Source organism: Parus major, chromosome Z, assembly GCF_001522545.3.
Source record: "Parus major isolate Abel chromosome Z, Parus_major1.1, whole genome shotgun sequence".
Classification (NCBI taxonomy): domain Eukaryota; kingdom Metazoa; phylum Chordata; class Aves; order Passeriformes; family Paridae; genus Parus; species Parus major.
The window spans coordinates 3,975,965-4,000,859 of NC_031799.1; the positions used below are offsets into that span (position 1 = coordinate 3,975,965).

Consider the following 24,895-nt stretch of genomic DNA (forward strand, 5'->3'; position numbering starts at 1 on the left):
CCAGACTTCCTCAACATTCCTACATCTGTCATTATCAGAAACACAAAACTCATCAATTTTTGAGTTCTTTACACTTGGTGTCCTGCATAGTGAAGGTCAAATACATTAATGTCTCTAGCCTTTTCCCCTGCTGAATATAACAGACACAAACAGACACCAAGAAGGCCCACAACTGTTAGGAATAGTTCTAGTGGTTAATTGCTGCTACCTAGATTGCAATCTAAAAGTAAAAGCCATGTGTTTCATAGTTTTACAGAAATTTTCTAAAATATACAACTGAACACTACCAATGCACAAGCAGGAAATAGAATCTTACAAATTGAAATATTCTCCTCTTCTTTTAGCCTTTGTTACTGGTATTATAAGAAGTTGCCTCACTTTTTTTCAGTAAGTGCTTTATTTTTCTGCATAAATATACCCTATACATATATGTTTAAAAAGCATGGTTTTTTTAAAGAAACTATCAACACTGAAAAACCTATGTTTAAAAGTACTGATCTGTGTCAAAGGAAAAGGTTATACACAAAAAGAAATCCCTCTGCCATTTCCACTTTCCTTCCCATACTTGCCTGTGAGGTGCACTTAAAACATTTAGCTAAAAAGAACAAAGCTTCTTAAAACCTTTTCTTCAGGACCCAACAGAAAGCAGAGTTCTGATAAACACATACCTTATAGAAGAACAGTTTTGTTGCTCTTGGAACATATGAAACCTTGCAGCTAACTGATTTTCACTATCTATCCTGGCATGTCACTCACATGACATTAACATGATACTCTTATGTTCCCCATAACATGTTCAGTTATATCATCAACTATATAATTATTCTCAGATCTTTCTATCACCAAAACACCTTACAAGTGTTTGCAAGAGCCTCTTCTGTTTTCTAGCTACAAACTTTAAATACACTTTGGAACCCTGAAGTACCAAAACCTCTCTAAAGTTTATTCACAATTAACCAAAATTATTACAGAAGTATGGACATCTGTTATAAATCTCAGTGCTAAGGAACTTTAGTGAAAGGCTAACATTCCTACCCATTGTCAAATTTAAGCCACAGACAGGCTTTCTAATCCTTCAGTTACCTTTTTCTTACGATTCCCACTTTCACGCTGCACTGCCTTCATTACATGAACCAACCGATCTACAAACGTCTGCTGGGCTGCCAAAAGCGAGCGCATAACTCTGACAGACTTATCACCCTAAGAGAATGAAAAGAAACAGAATTAATTTCTTGTTCTGTAATTATTTTATCTAGAAATCATTCCTTTGTTCTTAGACCTCTGGGCTTTTAAGAGGTTAAGTGAATAATGATCAATTTCCTTTCAATTCCAAAGGTATTTTCTGTAAAACACAATCACGGTCACTGTAGCTGGCAATCAATTATCTGACCTAACAGTGCACTTCAATTTGCTTCAACAATTTCAGTGGCGATCAGTCATGCATGACAAACAAATTCACAAAGCCAAAGTAAGTAAGGTATCAGCGAAATATTCTTAGGAAGCACAAGAAGTCAGATTCAAGTAACTCCCGCATAAAATTGGAAATAATATTAAGTGTGAGATACATGAAAATCCGGAAAGACTGCATATCTGTTATACAGTAAAACTTCCAATTCACAGAAGTTTTTTCGGCTGTTTTAGTTTTCTTTTTTTCCCCGCTGCTCCAGCACCCTCTGCTGCCGACAAACAGAACAGCAAGTGCTGTTTCTGAGTTCCAGATCTGTCTCTCCACTCACACTTCAAGGACAAGAGTTTACAACAAATAAATAGTAAATAAACCACATTGATTACACAAGGCTTTTAGAAGGTTTTAGATCGAGTGTAAGGCAGAGTATTTTAGAACCAGTATGTTATTAACAGGAACAAGAAACAAAAGAGAAAAAGGAGTTTTCAGTATTTGTTCTTTTCCTTTTTGGCAGTTTCTTCAGCTTACTACAAATGCAAAATTCAAGCAGAAGAGCTTTCATAAAACTTCAGTGCATGTGACATACATACACAGAAAAACCCACCTCATTTTCTTAGACACCTGTGCCTGCTCAAGGAAGGACAACCCCAAACCATCATGGACTTTCTTACCCAGGAGGCATTACCTTCAGCAAAGCCTGACTGAATCTTCTCATCACATTTAAGTACATTTCATGAGTCTTTGGGTCTCTCTGCTGAGTATCTTGGTCTTCACACTCCACTATTACATACCTGCAGCATAAAAACAACCCAAGTTATACCATACTCTTGGAACTACATGATTTGAGTGAAACATGGTAGCCCTGTATTACAGACCTGGAACTAAAACCAAAGATGATCTTTGAGATTTTTAGCTCAACCAACAGCTGAACTCTTAAAATTGCATAGTCACCAGATCCATTTGAATCAGGAGAGTCCATCAATGTTCTGTGGTTTTTCACCTACAGTGAAATGTCATCACTCAAAGAGGACACACCTAAAGTTCAGATCATATGATCATTATGGCCATGAAGTAAAACTGAGCATGTTTTCCGCCGTGACACAACCTACTACATAATTTAGTGGCTGCAAACCTGCTATTCAAGAGCACTTGCAAAACATGGAGAATTCCACCCTACCTGCTCCCTGTTTTACCATTAGAAATGATGGAAGGAAAGGTACTGGTCCTAAAGCAGCTCTGCAGAGCCTACATGCCAGAGTTTCCATTTCTAAAATCAGATGCAAAACTTAATAGTACAGTCTGGAACACCTACAGTGAAAACTTATTTTGATGTTAAGCATTCACTTGGAATGCTTTTGTCTAAATTTCTACCTGCAGCACTGACAAGTAAAAAGGAGCTATTTATTGAAAGCTGTGTGTATCTTATTTCTGTTGGTCAATGTATCTCTTAGTACTATGCAGCAAAAACATGCAATAAACATATAAAGTAAAAACATATAATAAGCACTATTAAAAAAGGGAAGAAATTAGCATCTCAGTAAATTTTCAAACATTGAATTTGGATTCAAAAATGACTAATTCAAGACATTCTCTTGGACATTACACTGTTAGCAAGAATGACACCTTCCTTATGTACTTGTGCAAAATCTCTTTGTGATGGAATAATTGTGAGACAAGACTGGAGGTCTGTCATTTGCAGTTGATCAGATTTGAGCAGTCTTATTTATAAATACATAATATATACACCCACTAGAATAAGGCATATGTTACTTATTCCATGTGTACAACCCCAATGAAGTATATAACTAAAGATTCCTTCTAGTGCCTTGCTAATGCAGCATTATACTTTTCTTTCACGAATATCTGTATAAAACTACGTCCAAAGTCTGCACACCAAAACTTGGAAAAGGGGAAGTAATGAATTGAAACTTGCAATTTTCATCTTCATTTTCTAAAAAGCCCTGGACAGCTTCTCAAAGCTATCTTGAAACAAAGACTAAGAGTAATGCTTCATACTTGGGTAGGTGTCTCGTATGTCCCAAGAGGAGACAAAAAAAGCACTAACTTCTGAGGCCACTGTTAAAGGACAGGATAGCTTTACAATGACAAGTGACTGAGCAGAAGGTTTCATTTTCAAGGGTTATTGTACTTTTTCCATTGATTATTTTAGCTGCATGCTGTGTCTGGATAGCTGAAACATACAATTGATCAGGAGCCATGAGGATTTATGGCTACATCAGCTCAAACAGTGGCTGCGACATTTGTATTTTGTCAGTGAGAAATTAAGATGTCTGGAAAGAAAACAAAGAATAAATTGACTAGGTTTTTGGCTTGGTGGACTTTTCTTATTTGTTTTGTTGAATTTATTTTTTTTTTTTAAGTTGTAAGTCAAAAACTTCACAGAGTTATGGATGTTTGCATTTTCTGTAGATGGAGTGTCTGAGATGTTGCTGAAATGTAAGAGAACAGTTTCTATCAACCTGATAGAAATAAGCTAAGCTATCAACACTTATCTTAATGAAGAATATTTGATTAGGTCAAACACTTGGTTTCTACTCACACCAATTCAGTCTGCAATTATTTTAATAATTTATATTTAATAGCAATTTTTAATGAAGCCGAACATTAACTTTGGCCACTGCAATAGAAGTATCTACTGCCTGCAAATGTATGTAAGTCATTCAGTTAAGTATCTTAAAATTCAACCTACTAAAAATAATCACACAATTAAACTTATAGATGGAATCTCTCAGCATAGTTTATAGGTTTCTTGTGAGAATTTTATAAAAAAAAATTCACTAAGTTTACAGCACATATCATATTTAATTCCCAATTCATAACTTATCTGTAATGTAATCTCTCAGCACACTATATGATCATATGTGCTAGTATCTTTAGTTATTTGATGCAGCTACAAAGGTTACAAATGAGAATCACATGACTTAGGTTTAGCCATGTAAAAGGCACCTAAGGTCTTGCTTTTTTTCACATGCATATATACAAAGTAAATAGCTGTGTGCTGTGCATATGCAGAAGTGCTGTGCATATGCATAGACTAATACAGACAGAAACACTTTCACACAGTACAGATTTATGCATCTCAGCTTGCTTCGAATGAGAAAATTCTTACCTGCAAATGCTTGTCCAGAAGACTTGCAGATAACTCCTTTAGACATGTAAATTTACTCATAAACCACTGAGCTGAGGCAAGATCCTAAGCTAAGCACTCTCACCTCTCTACAGTATAGATGAACTAATATTTACAACTAAAGCTCTCCCTTAAGAATGCACATATCTGCAATGACATTTTGTTTGTGCTCCTAACTATAAATTAAATAAAGCTAAAATTAGGTTACAACAAAAAAAAATAATGCTTTATGAATCTTTGTAACATACACCTTTTATTAATATTTAAGTGTATAACTTCAATATTCCAGACAACACTGTCGAACATTGTAAGCACAAAAAACACAACCACACAGACAGCAAAGCAGAGAAAAGGTGAACTTAATCTCCTCCTCAACACCATAAATAACTTGAATGACAACTTTTAACATAGTTAGGTTGCTTACTATAACACTGTACCTAATGTCCTAGGCATCACCTTCTTTTGTCTAACAGTAAAATATATTTCTGCATTTTATAAGCCTCCATTTATAAATTGCTATGTTCAAATGCATATTGTTTTCAATCTACTACTTTACCCTGAGAAAAATTGAGATTCTGAAGCTCTCAAGACAGGTCATCTTTTGATGAGTATCCTTCTGGGCATTATAGCTTTGATTTCAAATACATGTTGATACAGTATAAATAAACAGTTTCAAACATACCAGTATAAGTAGTTCGCCAACGTGGAATTTTTGCATGCCCGTGATATCAAGAAAGTGCAAAGATCTTGCTGGAAGGTATTTAAGAAGAGCAAAAAAAAATTAGGTTATAAAGAAATCTAAGCATCTGAGAGACAGACAAAGTTAAGGAAAAACACCAGTAAATGAAAGAGTTTTGAGAGATAGATTCCCTTCTAAAATCTGAATCCAATCCAACCTAATATTTAAATCACATTAATTTAAATATTCTTTTAAATCCAGCAACACCACTAAAAGTGGACACTACTAGTCCAGAAATATATTCACCAACATACAAAATGCACAGGATATTCTCCAAAAAGAAACCTTTTATGTAATTTCTAATATGTTACTCTTTCCTCCTATGCAATTACATCTTGCTGTAAATGCTGTAACATTCAACCCCCAAAGAGATTTCCCACTCTGTTTTGTAACCAGAGTATCTAACAATCTTGAAGATGGTTCTACATTTCAAGAAAACAAATCTGTATAGGATACACAGCATTTAGCTGCTTCTTCAGGTTTCTACAGTTCTTTGTCTTCTACAGTCCAAGCAGCAAGAAATCTGTGTATCTTTATGGATATGCTCAATTTGAGGCTTATTTTCTATGCAGTATTAAGACCCAAATAGGACAATTTGCAACAGGGAATGGATCTTTACTTCAAAGACCAATTAATCCGCATACCAGATTAAAATCACATTCCTTCAATTACCTTCTATCATTCCCTTCCTCCAGTCCCATTCCTATTACTCGTCTACTTCTGGCATAAACTGAATATAGTCCTTGGCAGAAGTAAATCAACACAGTGTCTCACTTAGGTTCAAAAAAGATGTCATGCCGAAGAATACGGCTACAGAAAGAACAGATTGCAGAGACTGAAATATTTGGATAACTGTTTTCTATTAAAAGACTGTTTTAGAACATCTTGAACACATGCAGTTGTCAGTGTCTAATCAGTATGTGATAGCCTTTGCTATTTCATAATATTTTTCTCCTTTACAGTAGAGTACTTTAATTTCATGAAGAATTCCATTTCCAGTCCCTCAATTTTGGATAGTGTTCTCATGTACATAAATAGACGACCTGTAAAAAAAATTCAGTTAAGCTATTGCTATTTTCTTAGCATTTACTTTAAATCTATATTCTTTGGGCACTTTTAATATTCACTAAGATACACCCAAAGGAACAAAAGCATGAAACAGTACTAGGTCACTAGAAAAGTAGAATAAATACAAAGTAAATTGTGACTTACATCAAGGTTTTCATTTTCTGCAAGCTCTTTTGTCTTAGAAGTAAGAGGTGGAGAGGAAACAGGTGGAATAGGACTCATAATCTGGGAACTACACAAAGGAAAGCACGTAATTGGCATGATTCAAAGTTCTTGCTTAGAGGCCAGGGAGCATGCATGAAAATCACAATGAATTTCACTTCCACAGCATAATAAATTCAGAAAACTGGAAGAGAAGTATCTTTGAAGGTAGCATCCCAACTGTTTCAGAACAAACTGCATGAACAGCAACTTTGACAGCTGCAGTTCCTGAAAACAGCAAAAATCTGTGCCTAGAAAGCTGCACATTTTATGCCTGTGAAGGACATTCACTTAAACAAACTTTGCATTTTATTACATCTTCCATATAAAATAAGCAGACATAGATAGGAATTCAACAAATCTGCATTTTCAGGAGCTTTCTCATATGTTCTAAGATGAACTGCTAATACACAACACCTGCAAGCACTAGTCTTTCGAATGCAACTACATATAACAGAGTAGACAAATGCTTATTTGCAAGGCAAAGTTTTCAGATGGTAAATTTACCTGAAAGGAAGTCATTAAACAGCTCTCCTAACAACTAAGTATTACAGCCTCAAAATACACCACCCTTCCCACCACACCCACTTTTACAGCTTTGCAGAAAGATCACTGAAAAGCTGTAGAACTGTAACACAAAAAAAACAACCTCGTGTTACAAGTCATTTGAAGCTCAAGACTGAAAATACTTGAAAATCTGTAACAAATATGCACAGAGGATTTTGGTTACCAAGTTCATTCGCACTTTGCTTAATACTTTATTAGCTACCTCAGTCTTTCTTTTAGATTTCTGAGAGTATACAAGGTATGCTTCCACAGGTCTTCCCCTATACTTTTTCTGCAGAAGCAGGATGAAATCTCTTTCCAGTTCAAATTTATCAGACTTTTACATCCACACTCTGATGAAATGGGAATGGAACCTCATATAACTTCAGTGAAGACAACTTTTGCTAATACAGAAGGAAGCAATGGCAGTGTTTTTCCTGCTCTACAGAAGTTTTATTCCTTTTGTGTAGCAAGATCAAAGGCCACAACTTGAACATTGTTTGCTCTGCAATCTATATGCAATCAGGAAACACATTTCATGAATGCTCAGGATTTGTTGGGTTTGCTTTTTTTCTTGGAATTTTTTTTAAAGTTCAGATTATAAAATAGCATGTTGAATGTGTAATGCTTCCTGAAAAAGAAGAAACAATTTGATGACTTAGCATTTTACATGTTTCTGCCTTTCTGCTCGAAGTCTAAGCCTCTTACCTGTCTATTTCTGGAGCATTAGAACCAGATGTTGTCATAGTTTCTGACATGGAACCTTGACTGTCCCTCTTGCTAGGCTCCAGGCCATTCTTTATGTCATCAAAGTTTTCATATTTCAGTGCTTGGACTAACTGTAGCAGGTACATCAGCAAATCCTTATGGAGGAAAAAAATCCAAGTTAAATAAGGGTGTCAGTCAAAGAAAACCATAACTCCTTCCATTTAAAAAATTCTAATTTACACATAAACTTAGTCAGAATTTATTAATTAATAATAGGATTTAGTGATTAGTGTTAGTTGTACCCTAACAACACAGAAACTGAGGTCTCCCTAAACAAGCAATATACTATAGCAACACTGGTGTTGGATGCAGTTTTACTCCCAAAAGATACTGAATTATCATTCCACTATTCTTTGTTACTCAAAGACAGTAAATGCTAGTTTAGTGAATATTCAAGTGCAATGACTATTTTAAAATGCTTTTTAGCGAAGCTGCCCTTATTACTTCCAGCATCCACAGAATAAAGCTTTCAGTTTGTGACTCACAAGAAGAAAATTGAAAATTCAAGCATAAAATCTGTACTACAGTATCAAGAATGGAGATTCTCTTCTCTTATGGACTATTTTTTAAAATCTTTTGTGTAGTTGGGGGTCTAAGAGAAAAAACACATATCTAATCTGTTTTAGACTGAAGAACAGAATTTTAACCACTTGCTGTTTAAAATCAACTTTTTGCCTTTACCATTCAGCTTTTTCTGTTTATTTACCTTCCAGTACTTTGTAAAAGGTCCTTTTTTTATGTCAAAGCAGTATGACCTAGGCTATTTAAGTAGATTTGAAAAAATATATTTATGCTCACTATTTTAAACTCTATTGACTGCCAAAGATTCAAGATTTCAATGGTAATACATTCAAACCTGGGTTTGTTGTGGTTTTTTTAACTGTCAAAATAAAACTTATAAATCACTGATATTGAACATATTAGATTCTATTAAGTGGGCTCTATGCATAATCACAGCTCATCACATTCTAATCAGTATACAATTAGAAAGACTTCATTTCCACTGATAATCTTCAACTCATTTTCTTCAGCAAGAATATGATGATATACTGCTTCAATTCAGCAGATGGATCTGCTGAAAATCTTTTCATTGACTATTTAAAGTTCAGAGCACTTCCGCAGGTTTACACTTAAAATTTATCACTGGTTTTCGAGGAGAGCATACTGCTGTTTTACCTTGTTTAACAAAATCAGCTACTACTGGCTGTTCATGCCAAGACAATTATCAGTGTGTGATACATAATAATGTCAAGACAGCAGTTATTTTAAGCAGTTTATTTTAAGCCAAAAATCTTAAAATAAACAGCAACACAGTGAACAGTCTTTTGTTTTCCTTTACCAGTATTCCTAAAATGTCATAAAAAGTAGCAAACATTTCAAGGACTCAATGAGACTAAAAATTCTGAGACCAGCTGACTTTTGCATGTACCCACAGACCAGTGAATACCTCATCATCAGCCTGCTGAAGCCTGGCGACAGCATAGCGCCGCACTGTAGGGTTGGTGAAGTGAGATGACAGAAGCTCCAGAGAGTCTTCCACATCCATGGGCTTCCATTTGCCCAGAAGCTCCAGTGCTTGCTTTGCCTCTTGTGGTAGATCCCAGTTGACACACTTCAGGAACTTTGTCAAGGCCTACATAGGAGATTGGACAATTCATCAGCAAAAAGCTAGCCAAAAGAAATTATTTCAAACAATAATGTCCACACAAAGGTAGGACTAGATTCAGATTATAGATACATCAGCACAGACCTGGAAAAGCTTACTGTTAAAAGTAAATGAAAAGTAAAGGGAAAAAGGCCCATTCCAGCCCAAACCATTCAATGACTCAACTTACCTTCTCCTGATGAGTAAGGTAATATCTGAATTTCCACACCAAATCCTGTTCCTCATATGTTAGTTGCTTTGTTGGTGGATAACTCACTATGATCTATTTGACAGTCAGAAAGTGAGTTTAAAAATGTGAACAGGCATACTCAACAAGTTAATAAAGTATACTGTGAGAAAGCACAACAATGACAACACAAAAATAGCTAGAGAAAAAAAAAAGTATTTTCAACAACACAAAGCTATGGCATCATAGTGATGCTCCTCAGTTATGCTGATCAACATCAATGGTTGATTGAATTGACTATGCAGGCAAAGACGGTTGTTTTTAAGTGTACCATTCACACCTACATGACAGGCACAAAACACACATTCTTAACCTCCCTAAAGGGTTTAAAAAAAAATAAATTAACAAGCACCTTGTGTTCCTTTCTTAGTTAGGCCCTTCTAACTAAGCACTCTGAAACATTTCATTCATTATTTTCTATAAACTGAAATTAACTGTATTTTCCTTAAGCTGTCACCATATATTATTACCAACCTATCTAAAAAAATTGAACTTAGCCATCATATGACTGACTTACATTAAGCTGGTCTCGTGTAGTTGCATTAGGCTTCAGGTCATGATCAGATGGTCCACTTCTTAAACTTCGAGCAAGTTTGTGATGCTTGCTTTCTACTAAGTTCTCCTAAACGCAGAGAGTAAGTCAGTATTTAAAATACTAAACTTCAGAGAAAATTACTATTGAAACAAAACCATCCAGTGAAGACTCGCCAGTCTCTTGAAAAATGCATGAAGGCAATGAAAATTCAAATCTGAAAGTATAGCATCTTCTGGCTTTTTTTTGTTTATTTTACAAAGAAACTCCTTTAATAATATGTGGAGGGTTGTTGGGAGTTTTGGGGGTCTGTTTCAGTTTATGACTTAATATTAACAAACCCTACCTTGCCTTTCAGTGAATTGCTGCAAAATATAAGCATTTCAGTCAACACATCCGTGATTGACAGCACTCAAACGTGCTAGACATTTCATAAACATTTTTAGAATGATGTTCGCAGCATAAAGCTTTGTATACAAGAAAAAAACATCTCAAAAACTTGTCCCACTGTTAATACCATGTTAGCAACAGTAGGAGCCGCAATAGGAGCCACAGTGCCAACGAGTTTACAGCAGCCAAGGCAGTTTCCAGCATTGTCACACTTGCTGTTGCAGTGTTAGATTGCACGGTGCTCAAACAGTGTTGCCAGTACAAGCCCACTTACATTAAGGTTCCCAAAGCTGCCAATACCAGTCCCACTGAATTGGCATCCACAATAATGGAAATCTTTTCTAGAACTGTATTTAGGCACTGTCTACATGAAAGACAACATACAAGAGAGTGTAGGGAGAAAATATTTTAACAGAGGAAGCGACCAAGAGTTACTGCACCAGTCTCTAAATTCTATATTCCTCTTCTTCAGCTCCTTCTAATCTTCCCCCCGCTCTGACCTCATTTACCAACAATCCCCCTTCTCTACTTTCTTACACCTCAGAAGTAAGCACATTAGGCATGGAAAAAAGGAGGTGAACACAGGCATTAAATCAATCCTTGTATTTTAATCTAGCAGCAGCAGAAATAGAAAAAAACATAAATATAAAATTCAAACCCACTGGTATTTCTCAAGTGGTTAAATATATCTTTCCACTGGAATTTTAAAATATTTAAGATGGCAAGCTTTCATCTACACATATGGAAAGTTCAATGGTAACTGTAATACAGATGGCATTACATGGAGCATGCTTACCATAGACATCTGGGGATCTGGAATCTTAACAATTTCAGGACTTGTTAAAATTGGAGATGACTCATCACCATCCTGAATGACAAAAAGTTGAGGGCATATTAAACATCTCAACTTTTAAGGAGAAAATATATCATATTAACGCATTGTAAACTCTACTACAGTGGAAAAATGATTCGACATCTGACAGTTGAAAGGGGAAAAAATAAAATAATAAACAGATTATTTTTATTGTTTGTCTTTTTCCCAGATGACAAATGATGTGGCAAGACATGAAAGTTCACCGGAGGAGACACAGCTTGACAGCTCACTCCTATGCTGGCACACAGGTGAGAGGAGAAATTTGCCACCATTGTCACATGTCCTCTGGAAGCCTGAAGAGAAACAAAACCAGGCTCTGTATTTCCACCAAACCTGAACAGATGTCTAGAAAACAGCACCACCTTGCAGAATATATCTCCTAAATGTTCAACATAGATAAATACAGAAAGATATATGTAACTATATCTGTCAAAGACTAGATGCTTAAGAGTCTAATGTGTGCTGCCTAAATAAGGAAGGGAGAAGATTCCTGTTTGAATCAGACAGAAATAAAAAAAAAATTAAAACCCTGCCACCATATTACGAAAGTAGCAACTCTGTCTTCCAGATAACAGCAGTGTGGTTTTGTGCTTTGTAACCTTCATAGGGTAACTAAGCATTAATAAAAGCTGTGAAAGGACATTTAATTTAAAATACAGAATAAAACTGTCAAACTCAGAACAACACAAGCTCAGCATAACATGTGTTCTGCTATATTTATACTTAGTTTATTTTCATTTATTTTGCTGTAAATCTTAGATCAGAATATTTTTTTGACATATCAACATTTCCACCATGAAGTTTTGAGGTAACTTGCTCAGGTTCTTTCTGCCCTCACCCTCTTTTTTTTTCTACTTTTCCAACCACATATATCCTTTGGGACAGCTTTACTTTTATACTTTTCAGAGGTAACTTTCAAAGGAGAGGTTGTTTCAAGGGGGAGAATCATTCGTCGCTAACAAGATACATGAGTTAAAATTTCCATTAACCCCCCAGGAGTAATATATTTTTTTCCTACTACATAAATTTTGTGTTGGTGGCTACAGTAAAATATTTCTTCTTATTAAAATGCTTCTTCAGAAAGACACTTAATTGTATTTACTAGTGTCCTATGCCTTTCTGAAGAAACTATTTTGACAAAAGTCAAAGTAAAAGCATTAAGAACACACATATTCTTCCTAGTTAAGAGAATTAAACATACAGGCTGCCTGTCACTGGCGATGGTCCCAAAACATGAGCAGGTTGCTTTTCTCATTAGTATTTTAAAAAAAGGATGCATGCAAACATTGAAGAGGCAAAGATGACATTTGTTTACAGTATCTTTGTTCTGAAAGCATACTGCCTAAATAATGAACTTAGCTCTGACGTCACGGCACAGAAATAATAGCACTGAAGTATTTCCATAATGACATCATATGCTGCATCACTAACAATAGACTAAACTGGGTTGGAGTCACAGTGACAGATCAGCATTCACATTGTACTAAGCCTCTGCCATCTCACCAGGTAGAATGCTCAGATTATGTCACAGTTTCATAAAGCCAAGTTATATAAAAAACAATGAAATTGTTGCAGGTGGGGGGAATCCTTCTTTTCAGAAGCACATTTGATGTCAGACTGATTTCTATCTACCAATACTTTATCCTCCAGTTCTAAATTATAAGGATGCAATGTGACTTTGCCGTTACAGAAATAAAAGATTCCAATTCCAAATGACAAGTCTCCACTCTGTTTAGAACCCTGACATGAAGACCTTGTATGAAAGACTTGACACAGGAGGGGATTCAGTAGCAACAAGCTACTAACTTGCTACTAAAAAGCATTCAAACTTTTAGAGTATCATGTCCTATGAGGATTCTCTAGGGATAAGCAGTAGTAACACCCATTGCTGTATCTTTCCTTCAGTGAAAAAAAAAAAAAAATCAGATACATTCCTGGAAAAGGAAAGGTTTCAGACTAGTAAAAGTGGAGCACTTACCTCATAATTAGAAGTATGTGGCAGACATTAAAAATTCAAAACTCATTAGGATGACAATGATAAAAGCACTACTGTCTAAAGTTTGCTTACTTACAAAACTAAAAAAAAATAATTAATAAACGAGCAAAGCCTTCCAGTGTGTCATGTCAAAATGTTTATAAATGAAGGTTAAGGAGTTTTTCTCCACAAGACTAGTGTTAAAAGAATGATTTGTACATTCATTGCTGGCAACTCTTTTTGGAACCTTTCAAAAGAATCATGATAATGACTTTATTTTAAACTCTTTAAATGCAGTCAAATTATGCTGTAGAGTGAAGCTGACAAGTTCGAGCTATTCAGTTCAAGCACCAGGAAAACCATTCTCAGTGTTTCACTGCATGACAGAACAAAGCCGGAAGCTCAACCAAAACTTGCCATGAAATCAAGTATTTCCAAGCATTCGTGGGACAAGTTATGGAGTCAAGAGTGACCATTTTGAAACAGACTGTTTAATGAAATACTCAAGTAGGCACAGTGACATTAGCTGTCCTGTGAAGAATGTCAGATGTTTAACTACCCTTCTGTAATTCTCCATTATACCTTGAAAGCAACAGGTGCAGCATGACAACCCTGACCATATAAACTTACTAAACCAAACCAATTAGCACTTGAATTTGGCCAAGTGCATCCTTTTGAAGTGTCTTTCCTGATCATGCCCATGCAGACAGCTTTAGTTCACCTCATGGAAATCTCAGAATTCCCTGACATTCTCTAACTGTCAACAACCATGTGGGAAGAGGAAAGACAGACCAGAGCACAAGAACATAGTGTAGACACTGGGGCTTTAGCAGCCTCTTCCCCCTGTGAATCTGTTCCTCTTGGCTGCAACACTTCCTAGCATAGCCAGACCCTGAGAAGACCTGCTATTTTGCCACCAAGAAACAAAAGCAACATCAGTACAAAACAGCACTAATTTGCTTTAAACTGTGGTGTTACAGAGCTCTGCAGATATTTCATTACAATAAGGTCTTCACAGTAAGGTGTGTGACTTTTTGCAAATATTAGAATCCATTTAATACGGTCCACAAAATTTGCAGAATCTTCCAAATCAGCAACATCCCCCTGTACTAGCCCAAAAATCAGTTTCAGAGCATAAATAAAGAGGCTCTATTTATCCTATTCTTTAACCAAAACACCATTTAAAGTACCACAAATGCAAACGAACATCTCCCCCACTAAAAAAAAAAAAAATGACAGAAGTAGTGTAGACATTACTTCTTCCTTTAAATACATGAAAAGATCTCTGACAATCAAATTTATTTATCTTTTTTAATAAACTGGATGCAGCAGTGCAATCATTTATCCAAAGATGTGCTTCACTTGAAACCTGCACAAAAATATATTAGTGATAAATGCTGGTGTTATTTGTATATGGTAAGTTACACAGAATTTCTGCCTAAATGGAGAATCAAAAGTGATGCTGTCATTACTAGCAGACCCTATCCCTCACGTCTTGAATGTTGTATTTAAATGAAGTTAACAGAGAACATGGAAAGAGACACCTCCAGCTCACTTCACTGTAATTGAATGCCAAGTCAAAGAACCTCAAATCCTATCGGTCGCTGTTTAACAGGCTAGTTCTTCCTAAACACTTGAAAACAAATATATCAACAAAACAGTGACAAGTAATCTCCGCTAAGACTATCGGTCACAGGCAGGTGACAACAGAACCTTCTTTCATTATGCTTGGTGCACTGGATTGGTGATGCCTGATGCAAAGACGGCAGACTGTAATTGGAAGCATGACAAAACTGAGAAAACAGGCACTAATTTATGTATCATTTCCTACTGCTGTCAGAAAAGGGTCAAGAACTTGTTGCAAAGCTACTTTGTAACAACAAATCCCTCAAATTGCAGTTAGTTATAGCTCTAATATGTACTATTACACATTCAGTTACTTTATTTCTTCAAGAGCAGCCAATTCATAGTTATTCTGTTCATGCACTTTTAATATGCTTCAGAAACATCTGCTAAAAGACAGATGCATGCTTGGAGTCTGAATCCTCTTTCCTGTATTGTGCACATCTATAAAACCATAATAATGGGGGAAAAAAGCCATGTGTGTAAATCAGGAATTCATCTAAAATGGCAGTTTGCTGGAGGTAAGGGAGAGAAGTCATTTTCAGGAATGCTATGTTCATTTATAAAAAGAAAAAAGCCACGAGGACACAAAGCCACATGCTCCTATGTTTGCAACTGTGAAAGGTATAGCATGGTCTCATGTAAAGAGCATGGTCTCATGCTCTCCAGATGAGTATTTCCTTAATCTCCACAGAAGTAAATAATTTAATTTTGTTCTTGGGGAAACCTGACACATTGTAGGTTTCACTGTGATTAGTAACACAAGATAGCTTTGCAACAGCACAGTCCTCTACAGTTGTTGGTTCTAGGTTAAGCGTACAGAAGCACTGTGAAAAAAGCTATTCTAAAGGCAAAAAGATATCAAATGTGTAGAGAGGTCTCACTGTACACTCCCAAAAAAAGAAATGCTAAACAACTAGACAGCTGCCTAAGACACACTTTCACCCACATTACCTAAATTCACCAAGAAACTAAAGAAGAAACCAAAATTTACCAAGAAATTAAAATAAAAACGAAGTCACCAAAACAAAATCAAATCAGCTCTCTACCCCTCCAACCAAACTGTGCCCTCAGAAAACATTCCTGAAAGCAAAAAAACTCCAAGTCTTTAGTTGCAATATATCAAATAGTTGAAGCAGATTCTGATCCTTTTTTTTTTTTTTTAAATCCTGATTTTTGCTATTTATTACTGTGTTTTTCACTGCCTTCTTCAAGAACTTGAAGTTAGATCACAGCTCTTTCAGTCCAGATCAACCAGTAACAGTCAAATAAACAGAAATATTTGCAATCTATTTTCCATCATGTTAACATTTTGTGTCCCAAATTAAGTTTTTTTAAAATTCCCAAAATAAATGCTGCTTAAAATTAGTGTCCCTGGTCTCAGGAGCACTCTGAAGTTTTTCTTCTCCCTTCTTCCTCTTTCCAATAAAGCTGCATTATTCAGTAGCTTTCTGACTTCTTACAAATCCAAACACAACGAAAAATCTAAGAAACAATTTTATTTGAAACCAGGATTACAGCTATGCTGCTTTTTCCATCTTAGTGGTCTTTTCACAATACACAGGACCTTAAGAGTGATAATGCCTTCCAATACCACATTGATGTCTGTTAAGCTCACTGTTCACTGTTAATCCCTCATCCCATTAAATTTTAACTTCACAAAAATATGAAGGCTTTACTTTGCAGATCTGTTTCATAAACAGCAAGATGAAAGATATTCCAATCCAGAAGCCTTTTACTTAATTACTCCACAGCATTTTCAGTACAAAAGACTAAACTTCTATTTGTATTTGTTCATTTCACAGAAAATGTTCACCTGCATAGCTCCTGTGCAAAGTTTTAATAACTCATCTTTTACAAAATTACCACTCCATACAGGTACATTTCCTCCAGATCTAAGTCATAATTTTACATACAGCTACTAGGAAAGTACTGCTGGATGACTGAAGGAACTATAAATCAGAAAGTTTTTAATCACTTACACTTGTTAAATTTTGTAATCTTGAACTCTATTACACAAATGACTGACATCTGCAATCTTGCTGCATCTATACTATTTGATTTATATGTACATAAACAGTTGCCACTGACAGCTGTCTGCTCCTCTACTGCAGCAGGATATTTCATCTCAGCAGAAAAACCCATTCATTTTAGGTGCATATGCTGCTTTTTAAAGACAACCATAAAGCCTGCAGGGCACATACCTTTTCGTAGTAAACTATTCCATATTCTTTATCATCACACTTGACGCAACGGAATTCAATCATCAGGTACATAAAATTGGAGCTTCGTTTTTCCCTCTGAGGAAAGAGCCACCACAGATGTGTATCATTTATTGCAGGGCATCAATCTTCGGCATTCTCAGCACAGCAATTACCCTACATCCTTTGTGCTGTAACTGATTAATTAGGTTATCAGCTGTTGTAGCAATTATTTAGTTAATCATTTCATAGAACTACTTGAGACTATATCACCTTCCTGAAGTTCTTACTACCTTACATTCCCACTTCATGATACATATTCGTACTTAACAGATGAAAACCTGTTTTCATCAGCAGCTTCCAACTGTGGGCTAAAGGTATAAAAAAATGAAATGCAGAATAATCAGATGACCTCTGGGTAGTTGGTGTTTGTTTTTTTTTCCTAAATCATTACCTATATTTATGTATATCAAAGCAAAAATACCAGAAGATATAGCAAAACCAAATCATTTTTTTAAACCAACTTCATGAAAGAGACAAAATAAACTTAAGGACTACAAGATTAGATTTGCAGCTTATTGATCTTCAGAGGAAGATTTGCTCATTTTTTAAATGCTTTACCTAGAAAAAGTGCTTAAAATTTTAATATCTGGGTGGAAAACAAGAAAGAAGTTTAACAATGAGTAATTTCAGTTCATTTAATGCATTCAAAATAGCTTGACTTTCCACCATAGATGAAGTAGTTTCCTGTTTAAAGCACAGGTCTTGAAACTTATTTCACTGTACTTTACTGTCAGTGAAGAGGAAAAATGAAAGAAAAAAAAAGGATAATAAAGATGATAGGCTAATTTCTAAAAAAAATCAACATATTTAGAAGACTTATAAAACACGGATTTTAGTTTAAAAAAGAATCTGACTTTCAAAGCTCTAGTTACCAATAAGACAACAAAACTCTCAGGGCTCAGGAAAAAGCAGTGCTCTGTGCAAGACGTGCATACCAAATTAAAGAGTTTGAGTTGATTTTGCTCAATGAGGGTTAAAATCCCATTTAGGCATTAAACTAACAGATTTTTATTTTTTTTTTAAATATTCCTTCAAAACTTACAAATGTCTTCTCAGCAACCAAAGTTAAAAAAGTAAAGCTGAACAGGTCTGAAGCCAAGGAACAGGCCAAATGTCTAAAAAGCTTCCCATCACAATCTAAATCCTAGAGATAAGTTAGTCATGCCTAACAGTGTTTGTTCCAAGCTGTTCCAAATTATTAATAAAGCCTGTCTTCCATGATCAAGTTCACTTGAAGTTGAAAACAGCTAAGACAGGTGTGTACCATGGTGGATGAAATGCTGGACATAACCTGGCCACATGCACTGGCTGCCCTAAAACCAACTCTGTACTGAGCTGCTCCTCAGCAGGGTGGGCAGCAGGTCAAGGGAGGAAACTCTGCCCCTCTGTGCTGTGAGACCCCAACTGCAGAGCTGCATCCACCTCTGGGACCTTCACATGAAAAAGATGTGGACCTGATGGAGGGAGTCCAGGAGGCCACTAAGATACCCCAAGGGCAGGGGTACCCCTCCTCTGCAGACAAGTTGAGAGATCTGGGGGTGTTCACCCTGGATAAGAGGAGGCTCCAGGGCTTTTAGAGGCCCTTCCAGCACCTAAAGGGGACCTGCAGGAGAGCTGGAGAGGCACTTTAGACAAGGGCATGATGTGAGAGAACTTTACTGTGGGAGTGCTGAGGCACTGGCACAGGTTGTCCAGAGAGATGGTAGAAACCTCATCCCCAAAAACATTCAAGGTCAGCCTGGACAGGGCCCAGAGCATCCTGATCCAATTGAAGACGTCCCTGGTCATTGCAGAGGTCTTGGACTAGATGGCCTTTAAATCTATTCTATGATTCTCATTATTGCTAAAGTAATAACAACTTCAGGCTTCCAGAGAATTACTTTTTCCTTTACCCTATGCACTGGCAGTTGAAGAAAAAAAACAAGCAGTTAAGAGAGTTACATCTCCTAAACAAGTGAAGGTTCATATTAGCACGACAAAACCCCCCAAAACTCCAAACCTGATGTACAATGACTTACCTCATTGATCATTTCTATTTCTCTAAAGGTGAGTCTGTCCAGCCAATCCACTTTCACCATGTGACCTTGCCGATGAGATTTGGTGAGCTGCATAAAAAAACCACAATGATAACATTTAAATTCCTCAGAGCAAGAAGAACACCAAAGCTGTAACAGAGATACTAATATAAAGTCAGAGGAAAAAAATAAAGGAATTGAAAAAAACCTCACCTTGTACAGCATACACAAAGTAACACACTACACACCTCGTAAACAGCCAAACCATGCCATAAAAGTAAGTCTACTATCTAAAATACCAATCCCAGCAAAGACCATAATAATTATCTAAGCACATCACCTTTGCATTTTTAACACAGCAAAAACAGAAACTTATTTCTTAACTAAAGTAATGTAAGAAAGGCATCCTATTTTTGTATTACTGTTTCATACAATAAAACTCACCAAGCCAAACAAAAATTAAGTACTTCAAAAATTATCCATACTGAATAATTCTGCCTGTGTCAGCCTTATCTAAAGGTTTCCAGACTGGGACTATAACTGGGTCAACTGAAGATCTCAGACCAAGTCATAGACAGCTTGCTCTCTCTCGCAGTCATTTGATAAGTAGCTCAAGTTTCTTTCCTATGTTTACAAATTGCTGTAGCAATAGCAAGAAAGTTGTTTAAAGGACTCATTAAGAACGGAAGATAAGATGAGAGCATACTACTTGTCATTTCAGATACGCTAACACAATTGTTTATGAAACATCCAGAAGTAGACCACACAAATAGGAAGACTGCTTTTTCAGCTGCTAAGGAATGACAATTGTTCTTCAAAAAAAAATTAGTAATTATTTCAGAATGCAGGAGAAGCAGAGGGACTAGAAAACATGAAGCTCCTTCATCTCCTAAAGAAATTAGTATCTGTCTAAAAAACGGGTAGCAAAGAGACCCCTTAAAATTACTCTTATTAGGAAATAGGTTACAACCATTATTACATTAACTTTGTTCTGTGGTCAGCCTGCCCACCCATGAGCATCTGAGTGTGAACACACCATACAGTGACACCAAGTGTCACTTTCTGCCTAGCTAGGGGACAGGCTACATACAGAGACCTAGGACAACAGGAATGAAGGTACTGGATGCAGGAGAACACAACAGCAGCCTGCTGCTTCCACACGGAACTGGAGATGGTCTAAGTACAGAAAAACAACACAGAGTATTTAAGACTTGGGGTACAGTGGGAGATGTCCAGGTTGCACAGTCTGTCAGATATATGCACTAGACCTTCCATAGCTCAACACTGGAGGTACACTAAAAATAAAAATGACTGCAAAGATAGAGAAGTGAAGAGTTTGCACCAACTGTACAGTATTCTCCCTCAAATCCTCACTGATGTCTTAACAGTACAGGCACAAGTATGTTGGTCTAAAGTCAGTCTAATCAAAATCTTGGGGAAAAAAAACTTGGTCACAAATTCTTAGTTCATTTTCTTGTTCACTGCACAAGAGAATAAAGTAAAAAAAAGTTATTTTGTGTGTTTCAGAAGAAAATTATTAATATTTTAAACCTTTAAACCACCCTTATAGAGGAAAAAGTTGTAATACAGATACACATAAAGAACTGTTGTCTTGAATTAATATTTAAAGTTTAAAATAAGAGAGAAGCTGGTGTATCCCCTTCAAGGAAAGAAGCATTCATCATCAGCTACAAAGCATGATGCATCCCTTTAGACAGTATCTCAGCATTATTATTATCTAATTTCATTCAGCCAGCAGAAAGTGTGAGGGAAATAAATGGATCAAAAAGACCTAGAGTACTTTAAGTTTAAGTAGAATAAATTAACACACCACTCATGGGAGAAACATCTTAATGTCATTCATGTTTGAGCATGCCAAAATATTCCACACTCTTCCCATTAGTATTCCTTAGTACACAAAAAAGCTGCATTCATAATGCCTCCAGAATGCAAAGGCATGTTTTTTTCATCAGGTGCAGTTTTACTAGCAACATTCATGTGTTTCGTGAGAGCACAACCATATGGCACCTCAACATGAAAGGGAAGACTTGCCACAATATCAATTATTTAAGGTAAAAGGATGCAACTCCTTGACCACCTAGTCATTGGTTTTATACCAATTCCTTGTAACAATAAAAAACACATACAGACATAAACTCAGAAGCATGTCAAGAGAAGTTATCTTTCAGATGGAGAAAATACTTTTCACAAGCTCTTCTCCAAAGTTACCTGTTATCTGAAGGACTCTAGTTTGGGCTCTGGTACCAGATATCAACCAATACCACAACACTGGACAAGTCTGTTCAATAAACAAAAAAAAAACCCAAACCAAGAAAAACAAAGTCCACACAAACTCACTGTGTACATACCCAAGTCTTAGTCTTTTTACCTATATTTAAATATACCTTCACACGGAGTAGCATGAGGAGGCATTCAGACACTTATTCTGTGAATAAATCGCAGAAAAACTGAAGCTGATTGTGTTTGAACAAAGGCTATTTAGGGGTGACACATTACAAGAACTTTCTCTGCTGTGTAAACAGCTGTGCAAATGAAAGTTCCCATACACACGCTACTCAGAAACCCTACTAATTTCCCTAACATCTGATGGTAAAATGGTTTTATTAAAAAAAACATAACAAAATATCAGTAAAAACACAACTCTTTCAGAAATTATCATCTCCCAAAACAGCTTACAGAAGAGAAGAATGGGAGCAGTGATGCTACTAGCTTTCTATTAGCCATTAACTACAACTCTCAAATGGGATGTGAAAGAATTCCCACCTATTTCTCAGAGGCCTTGGGCCATCATCTTCCAATTGCCAAAAAAACCAGGCTAAAATAGAATAAGCTATTTTAAGACTGAAGTACTCTACTTTATTTGTACTTTTTGGAGCTAGAGAGAGAGAATGGCAATGCTTGCATAACAGAACTAACATGAAAGGGATGGCCAACACTCTCAATGCCTTTCTCAGAAAACCACTACATACATCACATGTGATGAACTGGAAATAAGACTTGGTATTTAGCATCTCTCTACAGAGTTTCCTTAGGTCAGAGGGCATTTATTCCACTGTGATCAAGAAACAGGGCACCAGAGGCTTTAATGAATTTTCCATTACAAATTCAGTGCAAACTGCACTAATAAAACAGAGACCTTTAAATGGAAGTTAATTTATCACTGTCATAAATCTTTAGATGAGAAAATGGTTCTTTCAGTGTGAGTCCTACAAGGTGCATATAAAACCTGGGAGACTAAGATTAAGAAAAAGCTCACTGAATATGTGAATCACTGAATCACTGAATAAGTGGACTGAGGAGTTTGGAAAGCTTGGGTTAAGCTTACCTGAATAATCAGAGATCAGATAGTGAAACAGTCCACTAACACACTGATGAATTCCAGTAGTTTTGATTGCAAAAATATACTCCGCCATCAAAAGCTTGGAGGTGAAAATACTAATATACATATTCATGAGCTTAAATGAATGAAACTTGGGTTAATTTTTGAAGTTCTACTCAAGTTCTTTCTAATGCAGAGGTATGTCACACAGTTCTGAACACTATGCCAGACAGCCTCAAAGCTAATGGATGGAGAAACCAGACTGTCCTCACAAGTCACTGTTAGGAGATGCTCTTATTAAACCTGATAGAATTTCGGCTTTAAGTATCCTCAAGGTATATTCACATTTTCATTCTTTAGAAAGAATTTAGATCTTAAGTTGTTCCAACAGAATGCTATGCGCATTAAAAGATTTTAAAAAAAAAACACTCCAGAAGCAATTAAATTTTATCTGCTTTACTCCTTTATATAAATCCTGTGAAACACCTATTTAACCAAAGGAAGAGAGCTCTCACATGAGAAAACAGCACAGGAAGCTGTTTTCATTTGTCTCCAGTGAGTGCATGCTTGTCACAAACATTTTAAATGTTACTTGCTATTCCATTACCTTTGCCAAGCGGCTCATTTGATCTTCAGAGACTGTACTGCTGGTTCTCCCAGGAGTTTTGGTGGGCTCGGAGCCATCAGCTTCTACATTGGGCCAAACTTTCAAGTCATGCATTCCTTGTCGAAACATACTGAAGGGAAAAATGCAGAATCACTTCAGAAAATTCAAAATAATACATCTGTCAAGAATCAAAGTTCAGCAGCTGCTGCAAACAAATTAAGTGGCTTCCTTCACCAAAACTACAAAATTGCATAATTGAATTTTACTGCAAAAGTGCCTCACACCTTGTGTTCTCTACAGCCTTTGTATCACTGGCACATGGAGTTTAGAAGAAAATTGTGGAGTCAGAGATAACTTATTTGGCAAGTGGAAGAAAAATGGGTAATTCCCAAAGCCAGTGCAGTGGTACAAACACAAAATGAGGAGAGAGCTTGACTTCATAGTTTTTTTATTTCTAATGAAGAAGAAAGTATTCTTCTTGACTTGCAAATTATGACAGTAACCCTAGGTCTGCCAGTATGAAAAAAATCAACCAGAAAACTATCCATCTAAGTTGCATTTGAAGGTCAACAGGCATAAAGCAGCCTCCTGAGCTGCCAAATAAAAAACAGAAAAAAAACACACCAAGCAAAAAAACTTCACAACTCTTCACACACCACTTTCTCTATCAATGCTTGAAATTGAATTGATAATTGAAAATGTGCAGTGAACAGAACCTTGCAGGGTAACTGACCACATCTTTCCTCTGCAAAACCCTGCTTACCTTGCATATATGTGCTGATCCTCCCCTAAAAGATGGCCCAAGGAATGAAGTGCATTATCTTTGCCAATAAAAGCTGATCATTTAACTCTAACAACTTCAGGCAAATACATCTGACAGGAACATTTTAAAAAGTGAACCATTAAAAATGAGAAATAACAATTAGAAAGACCATCTGACCTTGAATTTACACATCACATAGATTAGTACTACAAGGCTTTTAATTTAAAAATTACAACATTCAAAAATTTTTGTTGGTTTCTCTCCATCTATTTCATGCAAGTTCCAAATGCTGGAAATAATACTTATAAATCAAATTTATTTTTATCTTTTGTGCTTTCAGGCTTTAACAGCTACCAGCAGTCTTTGGGGCACAGTCCAATTGATCAGATTCAATTTTTTTGCCTTAAGGCAATGTCATTCTTTTTTGTTAAAGCAGTATCCTCAATGAAAGAAATACAACCTCTCTCTATAGTCACTTTCTGCATTCAAGCATCATTAGAGCAGCTTTCCTAATGATAATCTAAAGTTTTCCTGCACTTCAGTCTAATCTTATTTCTTCTCATCCACTGGCAAGACAAAACAGGCTATTTCTCCCCATTTTTCAGCTGTATGTACATACTAGAAAAATGTTCCTACATTCTTCTTTTTCAGTCTGCCTAGGCATAACACTTCCTTCATCACACCTATTTGTTATACATTCAACGATAAAGACTCCCAGTAGTCAGAAATTTGACTGAAGTTGGTT

General features: G+C 36.1%; 1 protein-coding gene across 10 annotated transcripts in view; it reads right to left on the minus strand.

The window, feature by feature from the left end:
• PIK3C3 (phosphatidylinositol 3-kinase catalytic subunit type 3) overlaps nt 1-24,895 on the minus strand; it is a 69,740-nt gene that overhangs the window by 41,039 nt on the left and 3,806 nt on the right. For 8 of the 10 annotated variants that reach the window (XR_004495596.1, XR_004495597.1, XR_004495598.1 and 5 more), the window contains exons 4-16: nt 23,388-23,517; nt 19,444-19,530; nt 17,366-17,461; nt 11,486-11,557; nt 10,964-11,053; nt 10,285-10,389; nt 9,711-9,803; nt 9,323-9,508; nt 7,816-7,970; nt 6,505-6,592; nt 5,236-5,303; nt 2,091-2,196; nt 1,084-1,200 (exon numbers count right to left, since the gene is read on the minus strand). Coding sequence is in view for 5 of the 10 variants with exons in the window: in XM_033511413.1 (XP_033367304.1) it covers nt 1,084-1,200; nt 2,091-2,196; nt 5,236-5,303; nt 6,505-6,592; nt 7,816-7,970; nt 9,323-9,508; nt 9,711-9,803; nt 10,285-10,389; nt 10,964-11,053; nt 11,486-11,557; nt 17,366-17,461; nt 19,444-19,530; nt 23,388-23,517 (1,393 nt within the window). In the remaining 5 variants the exon portion in view is untranslated. Of the gene's footprint in view, nt 1-1,083; nt 1,201-2,090; nt 2,197-5,235; nt 5,304-6,504; nt 6,593-7,815; nt 7,971-9,322; nt 9,509-9,710; nt 9,804-10,284; nt 10,390-10,963; nt 11,054-11,485; nt 11,558-17,365; nt 17,462-19,443; nt 19,531-21,669; nt 21,691-23,387; nt 23,518-24,895 lie in introns of those variants that run through there. The other 2 variants (XM_033511416.1, XM_015653044.3) reach the window with 2 other exon arrangements.